General features: G+C 37.9%; 1 protein-coding gene across 2 annotated transcripts in view; it reads left to right on the plus strand.

Moving 5' to 3' along the window:
* RBM27 (RNA binding motif protein 27) overlaps positions 1-23,410 on the plus strand; it is a 58,234-nt gene that overhangs the window by 15,734 nt on the left and 19,090 nt on the right. Inside the window, exons 3-13 of one of the 2 annotated variants that reach the window (XM_004686849.2) lie at positions 1,398-1,522; positions 5,208-5,299; positions 5,892-6,085; positions 6,909-7,169; positions 8,534-8,827; positions 10,955-11,089; positions 13,960-14,124; positions 15,733-15,882; positions 19,376-19,520; positions 20,048-20,201; positions 21,950-22,246. In XM_004686849.2, the coding sequence (XP_004686906.1) occupies positions 1,398-1,522; positions 5,208-5,299; positions 5,892-6,085; positions 6,909-7,169; positions 8,534-8,827; positions 10,955-11,089; positions 13,960-14,124; positions 15,733-15,882; positions 19,376-19,520; positions 20,048-20,201; positions 21,950-22,246 (2,012 nt within the window). Of the gene's footprint in view, positions 1-1,397; positions 1,523-5,207; positions 5,300-5,891; positions 6,086-6,905; positions 7,170-8,533; positions 8,828-10,954; positions 11,090-13,959; positions 14,125-15,732; positions 15,883-19,375; positions 19,521-20,047; positions 20,202-21,949; positions 22,247-23,410 lie in introns of both variants that reach the window. The other variant, XM_012728024.1, reaches the window with a different exon arrangement.

A 23,410-nucleotide genomic window follows, 5' to 3' on the forward strand; every position in this document is an offset into this window, starting at 1 on the left:
TGAGACAGAAGAGGTCTGCTGCACCACGTGGGGCACCTCCGTGGCCAGGGATCAAACTCGCACTGAAGTGGCTGTGGCAAGCTTGCAGTGCTGGCAGGTGAGACAGGAGAGGTCTGCTGCACCATGTGGGCCACCTCCCTGGCAGGGGATTGAACTCGTGCTGAAGCAGCTGTGGCTAGCTTCACAGTGTTGTGCTTTGAACAATTGTGCCACCAGGGAGGACCCAAGATGTATTTTTTATACATACAAGAACTGGGATACAGGCCAGAGGTACAGGGTAGGTGAGTGTGAGAGGATTCACCAGAGACAGAGTGGGGAGCAGAACAGGCAGACTGAAATACCCTGCTGAGGGGAGCAGAGGAGACAGGAGAGGTCTGCTGGCCATGTAGGTCAGCTCCCTTGCCGGGCTGGAACTCTTAATGCAGTGGCTGTGGATAGCTTCATAGTGTTGGGCTTTAACCTGTTGCAACACTAGGGAGGGCCAACACTTAGTTTTAGTAAGTTTATCTGTGTTTTGCATTGAGCTAGTCTGAAAAAGTTACACAATAGAGTAGGGGTTTTTGTAGAATACAAAATACATTTTTTTATCATTTTCATGTCAGTATTTTTTCTACAAATTTAAACATTTTTTAATTAAACATTTTGAGGAGGCTGTACAATTATTCCATACAGTGAAGTTTCTTTGACTTGTTCTTCATCTGTTCTCTTCCTGCTTTCAGTATACAACCTTTTTCTTTTTAGTATTTGCAAATTTAAACAGATACGATTATTTCATCATATATCTTTGAATTTTATATTATCCTTGTTGATTTCTTTTTACAGTTACTGTAAATTCTGTTGTATGGCTCCCCCATAATGTCTTTTTTTTTTAACATTTATTTATTTATATACACAGAATTGGGGTATAGGCCAGAGGTGCAGGAGTTGAGAGGATTCACCAGATACAGAGTGGGGAGCAAAACAGGCAGATGTACTGAAATACACTGCTGAGGGGAATAGTAGGTGAGTCAGGAGAGGTCTGCCACATCATATGGGTCACCCTGCTGGCTAGGGATCAGACTTGTGCAGCTGCGATAGCTTCACAGTTCTGTGCTTTAAAACCATTGTGTCACCATGGAGGGCCCCTCATAACGTAGTCTTTTATTAGTGGTGGTTTGGTTTGTTTCAGTCTTTTACTAATACATGTCAGAGAAATAATCCTATGTATGTATCATTGTATATGCTCAAAGAATCTAAACACCAAAGAGTGAAGAGTGGAATCAAACCTCTTAGAGTTAGATTCAATTTTAGTCCCACCATCAGTGTATAAGATGTCCCATTTTCCTCAGGTTTGCCTATAGAGTTGTCTAACTTTTGTTTTTGTTTGTATGACAATTAAATATTATTTTTCTTCTTAGAAACTTCAGGTTTTGTGGATAAACTTTTTGAAAGTCTCTATACTAAGAATTACCTTCCACCTTTGGAACCAGTTAAGCCTGAGCCAAAACCACCAGTCCAAGAAAAAGAAGAAATTAAAGAAGAGGTAATGTAAAGTTTTCTTTTGCTTTTGGGATCTTCTTAGATTCCATTACCCATGTTGTTCAAGGGTTAAAGTTGACCTCTTTAAAAGTAATTAACTGTTACTAAAATTTGAAGGTTTGAGGTAAACTATATTCTTTATCATTCTTTAGTTCATTCAACTTAAATATTGGAAGAATTTCAGATAGCTTGTTTGGTGATTCAAGAAATGTTTTGGTAATATTGAGGAATTCAGGGAAATTTTTCTAGTGATTATTAGTAAAAGAAAACTTGGTCAATATAGAGCCTTGATGGAAGTGAAATGAAACCTCAGAATTCACTTGGTAATACATTTTCTGATTAAGTGACCATTTTTAAAAAACGATTTATTTCTTTATGCATACAAGAACTGGGGTACAGGCCAGAGGTGCGGATGTGAGAGGATTTACCAGAGACAGAGCGGGAAACAGAACAGGCAGATTGACTGAATTACACTGCTTAGGGGAGCAATGAGTGAGAGAGGAGAGGTCTGCTGTGCCATGTGCATTACCCCCCTAGCTGGGAATCGAACTCATGCTGCAGCAGGTGTGGATAGTTTCATAGTGCTTCACTTTAAACTGTTGTGCCACCAGGGAGGACCCACTTTTTTTTTTAGTCATATAGTTCCTTTTTCATTTTACTATTTTTTCTAAATTTATTATTTCCTGTATCATTCTTTTTTTTTTTTTAATGATTTATTTAGTTATGCATACAAGAACTGGAGTATAGGCCAGAGGTGCTGGGGGAGTGAAAGAATTCACCAGAGACAGAGTGGGGATTTATTTGTTTATGCATACAAGAACTGGGGTACGGGCCAGAGGTGCAGGGTGGTGAGAGAATTTACCAGAGACAGAGCAGAGAGCAGAACAAGCAGATTAACTGAAATACACTGCTGAGGGGATCAGTGAGGGAGACAGGAGAGGTCTGCTGTGCCATGTGGGTCAGCTCTCTCTGGGGCTCAAACTCATGCTGCAGTGGTTGTTGAGGACTTCGTAGTACTGAGACAAGGGGTGACCCCTTGTGCCACCAGAAGGCCCCTAATAGTTCTTATAATAGGGTATAAATGTAATAGTTTATAATAATTCTCTCAGATAATGTGGCAAGTGTGGGATTTTTACCTTTGATTAATTAGTTTTTTGGTCTGTGCTCAGTTGCAGTTGGTCTGAGCAGGATACAGGGAGTAAATCCATCAAAAAATTAGGCATTTTTAACTTCTTTTCTTGGTCGTGGGCTACAATGTAGCAATAGTTGTTTTACAGTTAAACTGTGTTACATGGGGAGGTGAGAAAATTTGAATCATTGGTACAACTCATCATGATGCTGGAGAAAGATTTGTTAGGTATGTGCCATGATGTATGAGACATACTGCATTTTATCTATTCTTGCAAAATTACCTGTAAATTTGTTGTACTATAATTAACTTATTAAAATCTTTACCTCATCTGTCTGAGTTCATGAACATGTAAAAAAAAATGGTACATGAAAGTAATAGACCTTTGGTATGTAGCTTGTTATTCATATTAGTTATATCAGCATCATCTGAATTGTTAGAAGACATATTTTTAAAAAAATATTTATGCATACAGAACTGGGGTACAGGTCAGGGGTGCAGGGATAGTGAGAGGATTCACCAGAGACGGTGGGGAGCAGAACAGGCCAAATGACGAAGTACACTGCTGAGGGGAGCAGCAGGCGAGCTCTGCTGTGCCATGTGGTCACCTCTGGGGCAGGCGGGAATTGAACTCACGCAAAAGTGGCTTTAGCTTTTAGTGCTGTGCTTTAACCCGCTGTGCCACCAGGGAGGGCCCTATTCTTTATTTTTTTAAGGATTTATTTATTTATGCATACAACAGTTGGGGCATAGGCCAGAGGTGTGGCAAATAAGAGGATTTGCTAGAGACAAGAATAAGCAGCAAACAGGCAGATCAGCTGAATTACACTGCTGAGGGGAGCAGCAGGTGAGACTGGAGAGGTCTGCCGAGCCACGTGGGTCACCTTCCTTGGTAGTGGGCCAGACACTGAATCATGCTTCAGTGGCTGTGGACAGCCCGATAGTGCTGCGCTCTAACCCGTTGTGCCTTTTCTATTCTTTAAATCACACTTCACACCTACCTACGTTTCTACTTTTACGTATCCCCTCTGTAAATTTTGTTTTGTTAAAGAAACAACATTTATAATTTATCCTGTAGAGTGTTTCACTGTTTGGATTATGCTGATTGCATCTCAATGGAATAATATATTCTAGTTCCTGTAAATTGGTAGAGAGAACATATTGCTGCCATATTGTGGCTTTCATTTTCTGATGACTAAATTTTTAAGAGTTTTTTTTTTTTTAAATTTATGTATACAAGAGCTTGGGGTATAGGCCAGAGGTGCAGAGGGTGAGAGGACTCACCAGAGACAGAGCAGCAGAACATGTTGCCTGAGTTTATTAAATTGTTATCTTTTGTTCGCTTCCTGAGCAGATACTTCTAAGCAGGCTTCTCGGCTAATTTTAAGAAACACTTGTTTAGCTCTTGCCAAATGAGTTATTTTACCTAACTTTGGTAAAAGTTACCTATTTCTTTTGAGATAGACTTCTGTTTAAAGACAGTAAGGCAACACTTAGTTCTCTATTTCTGGTGAGTCTTGGTTGTTAGCTTTTAACAACCTTAACATTTTCATTTTTCCCAATACCATTTTCTGTGGTTGACATAAAATACTTAGTCTTATTCATTAATTTATTTAATCTTGAAACCCTTCCTGTGGAACATATCTAGTGTTCATTCCTTAAATGAGTTATATGTATGAACGTTTTATAACTAGGAAGAAAACTTTCATTGCATGATAGTTATAGACTTGCTATTTTTACTTTTTCAACTTAAAGAATGACTTACTGTTTTTCTCCACTGCTGTTTCTACTTTAAATTAACATTTAAGGGCCCTCCCTGGTGGCACAGCGGGTTAAAGCACAGCACTAAGAAGCTAAAGCTACTCTGAATAAGTTCAATTTCTGCCTGCCCCGGAGGTGACCCACATGGTGTGGCAGACTTCTCCTGACCTGCCCACTGTTCCCCTCAGCAGTGTACTTTGTTGATCTCCCTTTCTGCTCCCCACTCTGTCTCTGGTGAAGCCTCTCACTGCCTCTGAATCTCTGGCCTATACCTCAGTTCTGTATGCACAAATAAATAAATCTTTTTAAAAAATTAACATTTAGGGCCCTCCCTGGTGGCGCAGCGGGTTAAAGCACTGCACTGAGAAGCTAAAGCCACTTCCACATGAGTTCAAATCCCGCCTGCCCCGGAGGAGACCACATGGCGAGGCAGACCTCTCCTGACCCGCCCGCTGCTCCCCTCAGCAGTGTACTTCGTCGATCTGCCTGTTCTGCTCCCCGCTCTGTCTCTGGTGAAGCTTCTCACCGCCCCTGAGCCTCTGGCCTGTACCCTAGTTCTGTATGTACAAATAAATAAATCTTTAAAAAAAAAAAATTAACATTTAAAAGTATCATATTGCTGTTAGAGAAGTTTCAGCATTGTTTTACATCTCCCTGTTGCCTAACTTTTTGTATGTGATTTATTTCATAATTTCTTTGTATTTATTTGTGCTGTCTCGTACCAGAAAGGTGATTGATTGGATAAATATGTTTTGTAATTTATAGAAGAACTGTTCTTGTTTCTAATGTTTTAATACAGGTATTTCAGGAGCCAGTAGAGGATGAACGAGATGGCAGAAAAAAGAAATATCCTAGTCCCCAGAAGACTCGTTCAGAATCCAGTGAGCGAAGGTTTGTGTTTAATTAGAAGAACTTTGCTATCTTTTCTTCAGTTACCTTATAAGGGAATTACAGGATTTTTAACTTACAGGCTAACTCTCTCTAAACTGACTAGAAGAAGAGAGGATTACATCTCCTCCTTTCATTGTCTGTTTTTTGTCTTTGTCATACTTTCTCTTCCTTTTATAAACAGTCATCATTATGTGTTTTCCCCAAGAGCTCCGGGGTGGGAGCTTTCTCCTTTGAGAATATTAGTGAAATGTTCCATTTGGCTAGGGGTGCTCAGTGTTAAAACTATCCATAGCATTTTATATAATAAGTAGTATTGTTTATATGTTGAATCATCAGCCTACCATAAAATAAAATGGTCTTTGTGTGGGAAAACTTTGTATTGAGACTTCGTTCTTTTATAGTTTTGAAGTTCCGTTTTCCTCTATTTCATATTTTGGATTCACCTCTCCCCACCCAGTGTAGTTGAGGGAATACCTATTCTTTTTACATAATGGATTAGAGAAATTAAGTGCAGTGTTAGAGCTTCCTACTGATTTGTTTGCAGATTTGTTTTCTGTAGTGTACACATGGCTTTTATATCGGTGTATTATAGGACACGTGAGAAGAAAAGAGAAGATGGTAAGTGGAGAGACTATGACCGGTACTATGAACGGAATGAATTGTACCGTGAGAAATATGACTGGAGAAGAGGTCGGAGTAAAAGCCGCAGTAAGAGCCGAGGCCTGAGTCGAAGTAGAAGTCGAAGCAGGGGTCGCAGCAAAGACCGGGATCCAAATAGAAATGTTGGTAAGTAGATGAGGCATCCTCCGCAATACTCCTTAGTTGCTTGTATTACTATATCATCAGGGTTCTAGAATTTTGCTTAAAGGTAACTGTACGTTTAATGTGCCTGTGTAAAAAACTGAAATAATTTTTAAAAATCTAATACTGATTTTGTTACAAAGATAGGGCTCTTTTCTTGGGATAGAATCAAGGTAGTTTGACTAAAAAGATAATTCATCTAGGTGTATCATAATTCATGTTTAGATTTAAGTCATTTTGTATAATTGAAATAAGTATCCATTTATAAACAAAGTTATCACTCTAGGAAGTCATTAATTACATTGCCTTTTTTGTTTTTAATTGCATTGACGTTTTAAGAATAGTTTTTCACATTAGAAGCCAGTACGGTCCATCAAAAAAATCTACTCATCTATCAGAAAAATCTCCCACTTTCCCCCAAAATAATTGGCTTGCTGTAAGGTTGCCTGCAGTTTATAATAAACTAAAAAGAAAAAAAATTTAACTTGAGTACCCACATCCCAGCCCCTGATATCGTGGGCTATCCATTTGGAAATCAGTTCGTGATTGTCTTACTTAGTATCAGTGGGGAAACCAGTGTTTCTTTATTTTAAATTGATGTTAATGTCTTAAAATGATTTTGCACAAGTTATTGTTACATGCCACATTTTTGATGCTACTGCTCTTAAAATATATTAATGAAGAGACTTTGAAATAAGGATAAGTCAGTAAATTTCTTTCAGTGGTCTCATCTTTCCTATTCTGCGAGAAAATAAAGTTTAAGAACATTAAATTCTGATCTATTTTTTTGTTGTTGTCTCTAAAGCAGAGCATAGGGAAAGATCAAAGTTTAAGAGTGAAAGGAACGACTTGGAGAGTTCCTATGTGCCTGTGTCTGCACCCCCTGCAAACTCTTCTGAGCAGTATTCCTCCGGGGCGCAGTCTATTCCCAGCACTGTCACTGTGATTGCACCTGCGCACCATTCTGAAAACACAACAGAGAGTTGGTCTAATTACTACAACAATCACAGCTCTTCCAATTCTTTTGGTCGAAACCCACCACCAAAGAGGCGATGCAGAGATTATGATGGTAAAAACTCTCTTTTGTACCCAAAAGTAATAATAAAACAAATGTTGCTTATATTTGCATACATTTACCATTATAATCCAGATTTTGTTACAGGGATAAATGAGGAGACTTCTTTAGTATATGCTAATTATTGTTTAATTTAATATTTTGACTCTTGTCAAGAAACTGTTCAGTTCTTACCCTTTAGTTTTTTTATTGTTCTTGTTATTTCAGATACTATGTATACAATGAAAGTTGATAGGATGTGATTTCTTTGTGTGATATTTGGTGCATATGTAACCAATTTATACTGTTAACTTGTTGACTTTCCAATTCAATGAATGGATCAATGTATGTGTGTGTATATTTTAATTTTTTATTATAGAACCATTTAAATACTTCTGGCAAGAAGATACTATAATTGACCTTGATGTTTCCAGGACTTTGTATCCATGATTTTGTTTTTTCACCTATACTCTAACATTTTCTTCCTTACCTATATAATTGTGAAGCAAATCAAAGACATCATAAGCATTTTTTCTATAAATCCAGATTGTTTATTTGTTAAATACAGGAAAGGGAATATTTACAATTTTACAAATAAGAAATAGAATCATATCCTAAGCCAGGTACTGCTTCACTCTCACTCTGGACTCCCCACCACTGAGCTCTTTCCCAAGGACATTTTAACATTTCTTAGCTATCTTTCTAAACACAGTTTATACATGTGTATATAAGCAAATGCATATATCTTCCTACTTTATTACACAAATGCTCATATATTCACACTCTTCTACATAGTGGGTTTTTTTTTTTCAGTTAGTAATATTTTCTGACATTCTTCCTATATTAATACATAAAGAGCTTTCTGTGTATTTTTTAGGATTTTTACTATTCTGCTATACTGAAAAAATATACTTAACTTTTTCCTTGCTGATACCCTTTTGGAGTGTTTTGCTGTTGTTTTGCTATTACAAACAATTCTACAGTGCATAACCTGTGTTATCTTTTAGATACAGAAAAATTGTTGCTTTAAAATAGTAAAAAAAATAGGTAGCTAAAGTTAGGTCATCTAGTTCGGTTCCATTATTCTTTGTTAGATTAATATTTAAGATATTTTTCTGTTATGAAAACATAATAATAGCAAGTGGCTAGTTGCTTGTTTCTCACCCAGTGTCATTTGCTATCTCAATATATTACAGTCATATGGTGTAGAAAGTACACCTGCTTTTACCTCAGGGATATGTCATGATTAACAGAATAATACCAAGAGGACATTAGTCTCCTTAGGGAAATGCTGTATAAATCTGATTGATGTGGTTTCTCCCCCTGCCCCCCCCCAGACTCTAAGTAGGTCATAATAAGATTTTTCTTCATTCTTACAGAAAGAGGATTTTGTGTACTTGGTGACCTTTGTCAGTTTGATCATGGAAATGATCCCCTGGTTGTTGATGAAGTTGCTCTGCCAAGCATGATTCCTTTCCCTCCACCTCCTCCTGGACTTCCTCCTCCTCCACCTCCTGGGATGTTAATGCCTCCGATGCCAGGCCCAGGTCCTGGCCCAGGTCCAGGCCCAGGCCCAGGTCCAGGCCCAGGTCCAGGTCCTGGCCACAATATGAGACTTCCTGTTCCCCAAGGACATGGCCAGCCTCCACCTTCTGTTGTTCTTCCCATACCAAGTAAGTATATGTTCACTGAATATTTCTTTGCTTGAGAATATTTATTTTTTAAAAAAAGATTTGTTTATTTTTGCACATAAGAATTGGGGTAACTGGTAGAGGTGTGGGGTAGTGAGAGGATTCACCAGACAGAATGGGGAGCAGAACAGACAGATTTGACTGAAATATACTACTGTGGGGAGCAACGGAAGGTCAGGAGAGGTCTGCTTGCCGTGTGGGTCACCTCCCTGGCCGGGAATTGAGCTCATGCTACAGTGGATGCAGATAGCTTCATAGTGCTGCTGCACTTTAATCCATTGTGCTACCAGGGAGTGCCCCTAAAATTCTAATTCTTTTTTAAAAGATATATTTATTTATGCATTCAGAAATGGGGTGCAGGCCAGAGGTGCAGGGGCAAGGAGCAGATTCACCAGAGACAGAGTGGGGAGCAAAACAGGCAGATTGATGAAGTACTCTGCTGAGGGGAGCAGCAGTTGGGTCAGGAGAGTTTTGCCATGCCATGTGGGTCACCTCCAGTGCCGGGAATCCAATTGGCACTGAAGCGGCTGCGACCAGCTTACAGTGCTGCATCCTAACCTGTTGTGCCACTAGGGAGGGCCCCTAAAATTTGAATGCTTTTTTAAAAGATTTATTTTATATTTATTCATGCATACAAGAACTGGTGTATAGGCCAGAGGTGCAGAGAGGGGGTGGGTGAGGGGAAAATTGTGTAGTGAGAGGATTCACCAGAGACAGAGTAGGGAGCAGATTGAGTGGATCCACTGAAATACACTGCTGAGGGATGCAGCAGGTGAGGAGTATGCTGAGCCATGTGAGTTACCTCCCTAGCCAGGGATCAGACTCATGCCACAGTGGTTGGTGATAGCTTGAAAGGGCTGAGACTTTTAACTCCTGTTAAAAGGAGTCCCTAATCTAAAATTTTAAAGGATATTTTCTAAATATACCTAAAAGATCCAAAAAAGTTAAGAATATTTTCTTGAAGAAATTTAACATTAAGAGATCATAGATATTAAGAATGATTGGCATTCAGTTTATTTAAACAGTATTTTTTCACTTTTTTAAAACTTTACATTTTTGAAATTATAGTCTTATAAGATGTTCATAAGTCATGAAGCATGATCTTATACCTATCATCTTTAATTTGTGCAGTAACATCCTTACAGGACACATTTCATTTCAAGTTAATAAAGATTTGGAGTCATGCTTAGATTGGTCAATAGAAATAACACTCAACTCTGTGCTTGTGAATGCTTTCATATTGTGACAGATATGGTATAAATGAAGGTTGAGATTTTATTCTACAAATAAAGAAGCATCTTTTAAATTTATTTATGCATACAGAACTTGGGATATAAGCCAGAGGTGTGGGGGATGGTAAGAGGATTCACCAGAGACAGAGTGGGGAGTCGAGTAGGCAGATCTACTGAAATACATGGCTGAGGGGAGCAGCGGGCGTGTCAGCAGAGGTCTGCTGGGCCGTGTGGATCAACTCCCTGGCTGGGGATTGAACTTGTGTCAGGGTGGCTGCCAATAGCTTCGCTGCATTTTTACAGGTTGTGCCACCAGGGAGGGCCCAAGAAGCATCTTTAAATAGTTTCCTTTACTATCTGAAAAGGAGGATTCCTGTTTAGTAGGTTATTTTTGAGGTCTAGAAATACTGTTACCATGAATTTATATGGAAAATTTAAAGGTGAATCCAATCATTTCCCACTGTGTTTTTCTATGAAAAATATTAAAGAAACGGAAAAGTTGAAAATACTGTACGCTGACCATTCATATACTTCCATATACTCTTCAAGTCCTGCGGCTAACATTTTACTTGGTTTATTTTTATTGTTTCCTCTCCCATTTTAATTTTTGATGTATTTCAGACATCATCTTTATAACATAACATCTTCCAAGCCATTTTCCAGCTCAATCCCCAGCGGCAATCAGTTCTATTTTCTACCCTAGATAAGTTTTGTCTGTTCTAGAAATAAAATGTCATTTTAATTAATTGTGCAACTCAAATTCATAGAGCTTAAACAACTACATATTATCAAATTCCTTAATTCTGTTCTCAGCCAAAGTAGGTAATTAGTATCACATAGAAACTATAATACTCTACTTTTCACTTTTTGTTTGTAGGACCACCCATAACACAGTCAAGTTTGATAAACAACCGTGATCAGCCTGGGACAAATACAGTGCCCAATCTTGCACCTGTGGGAGCAAGACTACCTCCTCCTTTACCCCAGAACCTCCTTTATACAGTATCAGAACGTAAGTAAATGTTGTTTAACTTAAAAAAGAAAAGCCATGTTTTCTCATATTAGGTAACAGTGTTAAAAAAACATAGTTAAATTTCTCTTGTTAGAGATAGTAGCATAATTTCACAAGGCAATTTGCTTTGAGATTACAATATATAAAATACAGGTTAGCTGTATTTTGATTTTGTGTGATATTGGGAGAGAAAGGCAAGAACTTCTGTTTTAAAGAAGTCTGCTCTGATACAGCAAAATACAATGTCAAAAGTCGTTGTTCCTCTGAATTGGGATTCTAAAAGACTTACCTTCTAAGAGTCAAATAAAATATTCCTAATAATGAATTTACCTGTATGCTGAAGTGAAGAGAGCATCATTTAAGGTAATCTTTTTTTTTAATTAGTTTATTTTTACATATTTTTGTGCATTTTCCATCTCAGTAGCAGTCCTCTTGGGTTTCCCATAACCAAATCACCCATGTGCCATCACATTTAAGGTAATCTTAACATGACATTTTATTGACAGTGGAACTTTGGTTAAGCACATGCACATGTTGAAGTGTAAAGTTCTACTCCCCAAATTTTTTAGTTATGTAAATAAATGCAAATAAAAAATTGGTCTAAAATAATGGACTATAACATATAGTGGCCAAATTATTGTAATTATTTTTTTAAAGGTTGGTTTATTTAAGCATATAAGAGCTGGGTGTAGGCCAGAAGTGTGGGGGTGGTAAGAGGATTCACCAGAGGCAGAGTGGGGAGCAGAACAGGCGGGTCTACTGGACTACACTGTGGAGGGGCACAGCGGGCAAAACAGGAGAGGTCTGCTGCACCGTGTGGGTCACTTCCTGGGCAGTGACTGACAATAGCTTGGTAGCGTGGAGATTTAACTCCTGAGTTGCTAGGGAGGCCTATCTTTCTTTCTTTTTAACATTTTAAAAGGACAAGTTGATTAAGAAAAAGAGCAAGAAGAAAAAGTGTTTCCTGTAGTCACAGGTGTGCAGGAGAGTGGCCTCTTGTTTCTTAATTATAGCAAATTTCTGGCCTATATAAAAAAGGATGTACTCATCCTTCAGCTTCTATAACATCAATTCTGGTTTATCTGTTTCAGCCTGAATCAACTCTGAACAGTATTTCTTAATGACTTAGGACTTGTAAACACAAAACACTGGATTATCTCAAAGTTGAATTTGATGGTGTATTTTCTGTCTTTTAAATTTAGTATTGCAACTCAATATAAAAATTACATTAAAGTTTTTTAATCTAACAGTTGTCAGTGTTTAAGGGTTAATGTCAAATAGTTATAGCTGAGGAGGAAAAGTCTGAATTTTTATCATTTTTGTTAAGATATCGCACATTTTGAGAGGATTTGAATAATGAAATGAATTGTTATTGTCTGGATAGGTAGCAGTACCGTACACTCATTAAAATAAGTTAAAATACTTAAAACACTTCACCCAAATTAAAAGTCACCACCTCTAAATATCTTTTTGGCTTTCATAAGATCTTTTTAAAGGATACTATTTAAATGACTAACCAGAGAGATTTTGCTCTTTGATACCTTATCCTTTTAATTCTCTTTGGTAACATTTGACTTCATTATGTCAGACATTCTTATATCCATATATATATAAACTCTGAATGTACTTTCTGTCAAAAAGTGGTTCTTAACATCTGAGATCATTGCCTGTGTACAATGGCTAATGTGTTTAGCTGAGATTTATGCCCTGTTCCCCCCTTTCTCTATTTTTGTTACCCTCCTGCTCCTGTTTTATCTTGTTTATTGATCTATTTTATCTTTAATTTTTCCTTTGAACCTTTCTTCTCTGCAAAGGTGTGCTTGTGGTACTTTTTCTTTTTTGAATTTCTTTTCTACACCTAGACATAGTAGCATACTTTGTACAAATGTAAAATTATGTGATTTTGGGGGGGAGTATAAGTTTTGTTTTGTTTTTTTCCCCTAATGATGTAACAGCCTTCATGTCATATAAAGGTACATGCCTGACAGAACAAAACTGCATGAATAGCAGCTCAGGGCTCCTTTGTCTAATAACTTGATGTTCACTTTTGGTTTAAATTAGCAAATAGTTGTTCCTTTTAAGATTTAAACAAAAAAGTATGGTGTCATACTACCTATTTTTTTTTTTTTAAGATTTATTTATTTATGTTTACAGAGCTGGGGTACAGACCAGAAGTGTGGTAGTTGAGAGGATTTACCAGAGACAGAGTGGGGAGCAGAACAGGCAGATTTACTGAAATACACTGCTAAGGAGAGCAGTGGGCAGGCAGGAGAGGTGTGCCACACCATATGGGTCAGCTCCCTGGCTGGGGATCAAATTCGTGCTGCAGTGGCTTCTGAGATCTTCATAGTGCGGTGCTTTAACATATTGTGCCACCAGGAAGAGCCCCCCCCTTTTTTTTTTAAAGATCTATTTATTTATGCATACAGAACTGGGGTACAGGCCAGAAGTGCAGGGTCAATGAGAGGCTTCATCTGAGACAGAGTGGGGAGTGGAACAGGTAAATCGATGAAGTACACTGCTGAGGGGAGCAGTGGGTGGGTCAGGAGAGGTCTGCTGTGCCATGTGGGTCACCTCCAGGGTGGGAATCGAACTCATGCTGAAGTGGCTTTAGCTTCTTAGTGCTGCGCTTTAACCCACTGTGCCACCAGGGAAGGCCTGTACTACCTAATTCTAACTGTCTTTATCTCAGTGCATCCTAACTGGTTTCATGTCTAGTTTTGAGTTAGAAAGAATCTCAGTAACATCTTTCTCTACTACTGTTGTCGCTGTGTAATTTTTTCTGTTCCTTGGCTTAAAGTCTCATCAGATACCTCACTAAAGAGAAGCTGTGCCTTTCAATCCTGTTTGCCCTCCTATTTCCTCTGTAGGACAGCCCATGTACTCTCGTGAACATGGTGCTGCTGCATCTGAGCGACTTCAGTTGGGGACACCGCCTCCTCTTTTGGCAGCTCGTTTGGTGCCACCTCGAAATCTCATGGGATCTTCCATTGGGTACCATACCTCAGTCTCCAGCCCCACCCCTCTGGTCCCAGGTAAGCTTTGCTGTAGATGACCATCTAACTCCCCGATCTTTTGTATGATAAGCTGCTTAGCCTTCTACGTGACCTGGCATCCTGATTTGCCATCAAATTCCCATTAAATCTCTTAGTAAATATTATTTTCTGTTCTTCTTTGGTTTGTCCCTGGTGGCTGCTAGGTGATTAGGCCTCCTGTGTGTCTATCATCTCTGGTGTCCTCTGTATTTACTTTCAGTACCTCGGTAACAAAAGTCATGCTAGTTCCTTGAACTAGTTCTAATCAGGTAGATAGGAAGAGGATATCTATGTGAGTTTTTCTAATTAATTATATATTAGAAAAAAACTAGGTTAATTTTTCCTTTAGGCAAAACAAAAGCATCTGGTTTCTTGCTAATTATGGATGAACTTTTCCTTTTTCCCCTCTGCTTCTTATTGTATGGATTTTTGTATAACATAGTGACTCTTAAAAAGAAAACTTCTCCCATTGAAGATCTATGAAGTGTTTTCTGGCTGTCTCATAAAGTAAAGTTTCTCACGTAGCTTTTAGATTAATTCATCATAATTAATTAAAGAACTTTTAAGTTCTTTGAGGTTTCTGTTATTCCCAGAAATTTACAGAATAAGGTCATTTGATTATGTAAAGTCTATAAAACTTTCTGCAGCCCTAATTATAGGAGATTTTCTCTTAAGAATACCATCTAGTAACTAAAATCTTTAACCATGATTTGCTAATATTATTCTCTTAATCATAGAAGTGATTGACCAGTAATAGACATGCATACCTTAGTTCAGGCTGTAACAGTATGAAGAACATAAGTAATTTTTCCATTAAAAAAACAAAAAACTTTAGGACTTCTAAATCACAATTGTGAAAATCGGTGCCTTCAGTCACTCTTAACCTTTCTTTCATTTTATGTAGGATGAAGAGGATTTATAGCATTCAGATATTAACAGATTCAAAACTTTTGTTTTAAGTTCTAACAAAATTGTTATTTAGCTTTATAACTCTAAAAGTTAAATTTTTGTTGTAGAGAAAACACAGGAAACATGAAAAAAGTCATTGTGAAGTACATATTAGTAAGATAATGATTATTTTATAAATACAAAACTTACTTAAGTGTTTGAAATAAAAGCGTTTATGAAACCAGCTTTTGTTTCTACAGTTTAAAGTGCAGGTAACCACATTGATAGATTGATGACCCTTAACTTACCTCCATCCTAATTAAGAGAGTACCTAGAAATATTGAAATATGACAGATAACAGAAAAGTCTCTTTCATAAATGGAGATTTGTGTATGTGAAAATTTCTCTTGAAAGTGTACTTTAAAGTTTAGAGGGGTGATTTATTAGGATCAAAATGAGTAGATAATTAAAAATGGAAGTTAATCTGGAGATTAATCAGTATTTAAGAATAGATTTGTGTATCTTGTTTTGTGACAGAAGCATCTTTATTTCTTTTCTTCTCCTAGGTGTATTTATACAGTGTATTTAGAAGAAAAACTGTATGTGGGTTGATGGGACTAATTTGTTGAAGGAAATTCATTTTTGCAGTTATATAATAATGGGAAATGATTTAACCATTCTCTGATTTGGTGTGTGCTTTATTACTTTGTTTTCCCTCAGATACATATGAACCAGATGGCTATAACCCAGAAGCTCCTAGTATTACCAGTTCTGGTAGATCTCAGTACAGACAGTTCTTTTCAAGAACACAGACACAGCGCCCAAATCTGATTGGCCTAACATCTGGAGACATGGATGCAAATCCAAGAGGTGAACTTTCTCTATTGCTAGGTGTTGTATAGTGGTTGAGTATAGTACTTGATCTAAAAGTATTTACATATTCTATCTTTTAAAGATTTAAATTGTGTTTATTTTGTGTAGCTTTATCTCCAAATATTATTTTAAAGTTATAACTGGAACATATTTTTAAATAAAAATAGTGAAGGTTACTTAATTGCTTTTTTTTTAAGGACTTTGGCTTTTCTTTTAACAAGCTTATTTATTTATGCGTACAAGAGTGGGGTATAGGCCAGGGATGCAGGGTTTGAGAGAATTCATGAGAGACAGAGTGGGGAGCAGAATAGGCAGATAGAGTGAAATCCCCTGTTGAGGAGAGCAGTGGACGAGACAGGAGAGGTCTGCTGTGCCATGTGAGTCACCTCTCTGACTAGGGATCGAACTCCTGCTACAGTGCTGCAGATAGCTTTATAGTGCTGTGTTGTGTGTGTGTGTGTGTGTTTAAGATTTATTTATTTATACATACAGAACTGGGTACAGGTGAGGTGTGGGTCGGGTGAGAGGATTCACTAGAGTCATAGTGGGGAGCAGAATAGGCAGCTCCACAAAGTACACTCAGCAGCACTCAGGGAACAGCAGATGAGACAGGAGAGGTGTGCCATACCATGTGGGTCACCCCCCAGCTGGAGATTGAATTTGAGCTGCAGTGGCTGCAATAATTCCATAGTGCTATGCTTTAACTCCTTGTGCCACCAGGGAGTCGCATGGACTTAGGCTATTTTCGCTGTATACTCCCACTCTGATAGAAAAGAGAAATGACATGGTCTACTGCCCTCAAAAAAGTTAGTCATATTAGGGCCTTCTTTGCATTAGGAGAACTGTTCTTCACAGTGCTATTATTGAGTACCTAAAACATTGCAATTAAATTTTAGTATTTATGTTTATAACCATTTGTTAGAACCAGCGCATACCCACAAACCTTAAAACGATTAAATCCGAGTGTTTAATATGGATAGATGCCCTTCTTATCTCTCCCCTCAATAAGTTTGCTTAAAGAGTGTGTTGTTTTTATTTATGTAAGATTTCAAATATTTAATTTCAACTTGAATGATTTGGTCATGAGTCATCTGATCTAACTATACGATGAACATTTTCTGTTCTTCCTAGCCTGATTTTATTAACTCTTCTTTACTGCCATTACTAAGACTTAATCACTGTAGGCTAACAGTTTTGTGTCACAACTAAATGAAATGATTTTTCATGTGTTTTATCTTTCATATCCTTTACCAACACTTGAAAAAGGTATTTTTTGTTCTCTTTTCATATGTAAAAACATTGAGGCTTAGAAAAGTTAATGTACTTGCCCAAGGTCATAGCTATTAATGATAGGACTGTAATTTGAACCCAGTTCAAATACTAGAAAATATGTTATTGCCATTGCTTTATTTTATTATACATTTTTTTCAGATTTATTTTTATTTAGGCATATAAAAACAAGTATAGGCCCAAGATGTAGGACGTGAGAGGACTCCTCAGAGACAGATTGGAGAGTAGAACAGGCTGACTGACTGAAATACACTGCTGAGAGGAGCAGCGGGCAAGACAGGAGAGGTCTGCCTCACCATATGGGCTAGCTCTCTAGCTTGGGATCAAACTCTTGCTGTAGTGGCTGGAGATAGCTTGATAGCAATGTTGACTTATCCCCTGAGCTACCAGGGAGACCCCCTGCCTTTGCTTTAATACATAATTTATTACCAAAGTACCTGAAATTAGTAAGAAGATAGTGTTCTCAGTGACTTCTTATCTTTTGTTTGCCATTAGCCTGGTTTATATATCATGTATAGTAACTCATAGAGTTAGTAAATTTGCTATTATTGAGAACCTAAAACATTGCAATAAAATTTTTTCACTTTTTTTTCTTGAATAATTTGAGAATAAATTATAGACATTGTGACAGTGCTATACAGCAGGCTTGCTTTTGTCATCTTGGGCAAGTCACTTAACCTCTAGCTATATATCTCTCTACTTTTTTTTTTTTTAAAGATTTATTTATTTGTGCATATAGAACTGGGGTACAGGCCAGAGGCTCAGGGGTGGTGAGAGGCTTCACCAGAGACAGAGTGGGGAGCAGAACAGGCAGATCGATGAAGTACACTGCTGAGGGGAGCAGCGGGCGGGCCAGGAGAGGTCTGCCACACCATGTGGTCACCTCCAGGGCAGGCGGGAATCGAACCCATGCGGAAGCGGCCCTAGATTCTCAGCGCTGTGCTCTAACCCGCTGCGCCACCAGGGAGGGCCAATATCTCTCTACTTTTTTAAAGAATTAAAAAAAAATACTTATTTATACATGTAAGAACTGGGATACAGGCCAGAGGTGTGAAGAGTGAGGGGCTGAGCAGATTCACCAGAGACAGAACAGGGGAGCAGAACAGGCAGATTGACAAAGTACACTGCTGAGGGGGGCAGTGGGTGAGACAGGAGAGGTCTGCCGCACCATGTGGGTCACCTCCCTAACTGGAATCGAACTTGTGTTGAAGCATCTGCGACAGCTTCATAGTGCTGCTCCTTAACCAGTTGCTCCTCCAGGGAGGGCCTTGTACCCCATTCCTATCCTGGCATGAGCCCTAGATGTTACTTTTTGCTGCTGTTTTATTTTTGGTTGAGTGGCTGAAGTTAGGGAGAACACCCAAGAATAGAATGCATTGTTTTGTGTTACTTTCTGGTTGAGCACATTTCTTCCCACCACATGTATTTTAAGGTCATTTTCTTAGTATTTAATATTCATTCACTGTTTTGAATGAAATGTGCTAACTTACAATACTGGCTTTGGATTTTTCTGCTAACTTACAAGTTTAAAAATTGTCACCCTATTAAAAAAAAATCAAAAGAAGTACAATAAATGCCTGAATGCCTTCTCTTAGATAATCCAGTTAGGATTTTGTCACCTTTGGGCATGGATGTTAACTTGTACTTGCATCTTTCTCTTTCCATTTTTTTCTTGGGCAACTTGAGAGTAAATTACAGCTCTGTTCATTGAAATCTCAGAGGGAGACATAGTCCTTTGATATAATCACAATATCATTGGCACACATGAGAAAATTATAATTTCATTACGGTATCTATCCAGATTAATTTCTTAGTGATACTTAAGGAAGCATCAGGAGACAAATAATTTCACTATATTTAAAATGTTAAATTTAATTGTTTGCCTAAGGTGATAATTGTTAGACCAGTTAATTGTGAAATTGAATAATTGTGGAGTAGTACTTTGACATATAATGTTCTCCAACAAACATTCTCCTACAAACTTTCACTGCCTTATTTTTTTGGCATCCATTGGTGATTCTTGCCTTAAAGTCATTGCTGAGCAGGGATTGGCTGTAAGTTTTTAAACTTAGATACTGTTTTAAAAGGACGAAAAGAAAATTATAATAGTTGGATATCTTTTTGATGTTTGCAATAAACATTTTAATCATTTGAAATTCTCCAGATATAATGAATTGTATGTAATTTTTGTTTTCAACAGCTGCAAACATTGTCATCCAGACTGAACCACCAGTCCCTGTTTCAGTTAATAGCAACATAACCAGAGTTGTTCTTGAACCAGATAGCCGAAAAAGAGCTATGAGTGGTTTGGAAGGCCCACTCACAAAGAAACCTTGGCTGGGAAAGTAAGATGATTTGCTAACCAGTAGCATTGTTTTTGTGTTTGTTTTTTGTCATTGTTTTGTTTGCCTTAGTAAATTTGTAAAAATAAGAGTTGTCATTAATTGGTGATTTTCAAATGAGGTTTCTCAAAGTTTGGGTTCCCAGAGGCACCGTTAGAATGCTTTAAAATTTAAAAAGTTAACAGTCCATTCAAGTAATTATTTGTTCCTACTAGTAGGAGTAATTTATAGTAGTAATTTGTTCTCATTTGTTTATAGGTCTGAACCAATGCTAAGAATTATTGAAACACTAGAAATGAATAGAAAAGAAGAAAAAAGTGCTATGCTTTTGCAGAGTTGAAAAATGCACAATTAAAAAAAATGTTTGTATGCTTGCCTTAATGTGAATCTTGGTAATTGTATATAATAGTATAGAAAATATGCTAAGAACTTAAAAAATACACTTTAATATAAATTTGCATTCTTTACTGATTTATTTGCCTAGGTGTGAGGTAAGAGACTTAACCAAGATCTGTTAATACTCTTTTCAGGCAGGGGAATAACAATCAGAGTAAACCAGGATTCTTGAGAAAGAATCAATATACAAACACCAAATTAGAAGTCAAGAAAATCCCTCAGGAATTGAACAACATTACCAAGCTCAACGAACACTTCAGCAAATTTGGAACTATTGTTAACATCCAGGTAAATGTGACCCATGTTGGTGACAGAATCCTTGTATTTTACACATCTTTGAAAATATTTCTATCAGCTCACTTTGCTTAAATGAGCCAGCAGTAAGTCTGATCTCCTCTGCTAAATGTTGTGAACTCCACTAAATTTTTGTACACTAACCTTTATGATGGCATTGCTAAACCAGCTTTGTTCTTGCGACTTGTTTGGCCTTTTCTGCAATCTTTTCCTGAAAAACAGTGGGTTGGTTACATTATTATTGTTCATAGTCCTATCTGTGGATAGGTGATTTTTTTCTGCTTTAATGTTCTAATTGGGTAGGTAAGGTTTTTGATAGTGCCTACAACAATTTGTAATTTGGGCTATTGACTTATTCTTATCTTCTCATGAAATAGTATTTTTAAGGATGTTTCTGATGTTGAAAATTTTAAGCAGTGTATAATGTGTCCTCTACATCAAGTAAATCATGCAAAAATTTTGTATTTTGCTATCTGCTTGTTAAATATTTCGTTTATTTTTTAGAAGATACATTTATACATACCAGAGCTGGGGTGCAGGCCAGAGGAGTGGGGGGAGTGGGAAGTTATAGGATTCACCAGAGGGCCCTTCCTGGTAGTACAGCAGGTTGGGGTGTGACACTGAGAGGCTGTCTGAGGCCACTGCAGTGTAGGTTCAATTCCTGGCCAGGGAGGTGACCCACTTGGTGTAGCAGATCTCTCGTGACCCACCCACTACTCCTCAGCAGTATATTTTGGTCATTCTGCTTGCTCTGTTCCCTGCTCTGTCTTGGGTGAATCCTCTCACCACCTGTACCTGTGACCTGTATGCTAGTGCTGGTATGCATAAATAAATAAATCTTTAAAAAAATAATAAAATAAAATTCTAGATAGACTAATTTATATAGACCATTTTAATTTTTGTCTATCAATAGTCTTTGCCCCTTTTTTATTAGGGAATTTATAATAAGGCATCCACAAACCCTTGAACTAAGCACAATATGCACCACATGCAGTCATTTTTTTCATTTGTAATTTTATGGCATATTTGAACTGAGAGGTCATAGAATTTATTATGGTCAGATCTAGAGCTGTTATTCTTTGTGGAACCAGCTTTGTAGATATGTATAAAAAGGTTTTCTAAATGCTCAAATTACACAAATTATTTTTCTGATTTTTTTTTTTTAAAGATTTGTTTGTTTATGCATACAGAGCTGGGGTACAGGCCAGAGGTGCAGGGGCCGTGAGAGGATTCACCACACACAGAGTCGGGAGCAGAACAGGCAGACTGACAAAGTACACTGCTGAGGGGAGCAGCAAGCAGATCAGGAGAGGTCTGCTGCGCCATGTGGGTCACCTCCAGCGCCCACATGGCGGGGATTGAACTCATGCTGAAGTGGCTTTAGCTCCTTAGTGGTGTACTTTAAACGCGCTGCATCACCAAGGAGGGCCTATTTTTCTGAGTTTTATGGGGTTTTTTTTGTTTTTTTGTTTTTGGTTCTATTAAATATCTTCTGTCTTTGGAGTTCATTTGAATATAAGCTATCAGGAGTAATCTAATAACTTCTTCAAGTGGTTAGGTGACATTACTGGGATTATTACTAAGTAAACTTTTGTGGATAATTTTGAAATATAAATGTCTTTAGGGAATGAAGAACTTTATTCAGAATGTATTTCAACAGTTTGTTTTCTGTTTATTAGTACTTCACATTTAACTTTAATTGCTGTATTTTTGTGTTGCCTTTTTTTTTTTTTTTTTGATAGGTTGCTTTTAAGGGAGATCCAGAAGCTGCCCTCATTCAATATCTTACGAATGAGGAGGCGAGGAAAGCCATTTCCAGCACAGAAGCAGTTCTAAACAACCGATTCATTAGAGTGCTGTGGCATAGGGAAAATAATGAGCAGCCAGCACTACAGTCCCCAACACAGCTGCTCCTGCAGCAGCAGCAAACACTTAGTCACCTGTCACAGCAGCACCATCACCTGCCCCAGCACCTTCAGCAACAGCAGGTGCTGGTGGCTCAGTCTCCTCCCTCGACGGTACATGGAGGTATACAAAAGGTAATCACAGGAATTACACCTCTAGATGTTATTTTTCAGTTTGTGGTCCGTGAGTCTTCTACATCAGAGCAACTCAGTTTGATCTACAGACCAGCAGCATCTGACTTCCTGGACACTTGTTAAATATGTTCATTTTCAGAATAGCTATGGTTGGCACTCCATAACCTATCTTTTAAGAAGCGCTCCAGGTGATTTCTTAGGTACCCTAATGTGGTTTTACGTTAGAATTATTCTTGAGACTTACCGGCCAAAACCTAGTCAGTTTCTCTATATGTCCCATTATTTCATGCATTTAAACACACTCTTAATGCTTAATGATGACAGTTTATTACATTTAGGAGTCTCAGCACAGTGTAAAAAAAAAAAGAAAAAAACCCTTTATGGGAACAGAACAGAAACTGAACTAACCTTTTTTACAGTTAGTCACAAATATAGCTCTCAAGGTTTTTTTCCCCTCATAGACCTGAGTATTATCTAAAACATGTCTTCCATGTGGCAGCCAGGCCCTGCCACCACTGAACTTGTTGAGTTCACAGATCTTTTGTATCCTGTAGTTGCCCTGTCACCTCGCTGGCTCTCCTCTCCTACTGACCTTTGTTTCCTGGTAGTTAACTAAAATCGTCTGCCACTGCCATAGTTATAGCTACTGCTGCTGATCGCACCACCAAAGCCACCTTGATTTCATGGTTTGGCAAAGCACTGGCCTCTGCCACCAAAGGGGCCAGAGCGTCTGCCTCCAAAGTCCAATATTTGAAGATTGATTATTTTATTATAATGGTCAAAATCATCACTGCTTCTACTATCTCCAAAATTGCTTTTGTCATTAGCAAATTCATGGTAGCCCTTTCCACTTCCACAGTATCCACCACCACCATGGCTGTCACCCAAGCCACCTCGACCACTGTCCTATCCTTCATGACTAAGGTCATCATTCCTACCAAAACCACCACCAAAGTTTCCAGAACCACTTTAACCTCTTTGACTAGATGAAGAAATGGTCATCTTCTGCTTAGATAGGGCTGTTCTTACTGCACAGTGGTGGCTATTCACAGTATTTCTGATGGACAATTTTGTCTGTATAATTTAAATGGTCATGAAGGGTTACAGAGGCAAAGCTTCTCTTCTTGCCACTGCTTCTTCCATCAGTCAGGAATTCAACCACTT

The sequence above is a fragment of the Condylura cristata genome, unplaced genomic scaffold, assembly GCF_000260355.1.
Source record: "Condylura cristata isolate star-nosed mole 26May11 unplaced genomic scaffold, ConCri1.0 scaffold00021, whole genome shotgun sequence".
Taxonomy (NCBI): Eukaryota; Metazoa; Chordata; class Mammalia; order Eulipotyphla; family Talpidae; genus Condylura; species Condylura cristata.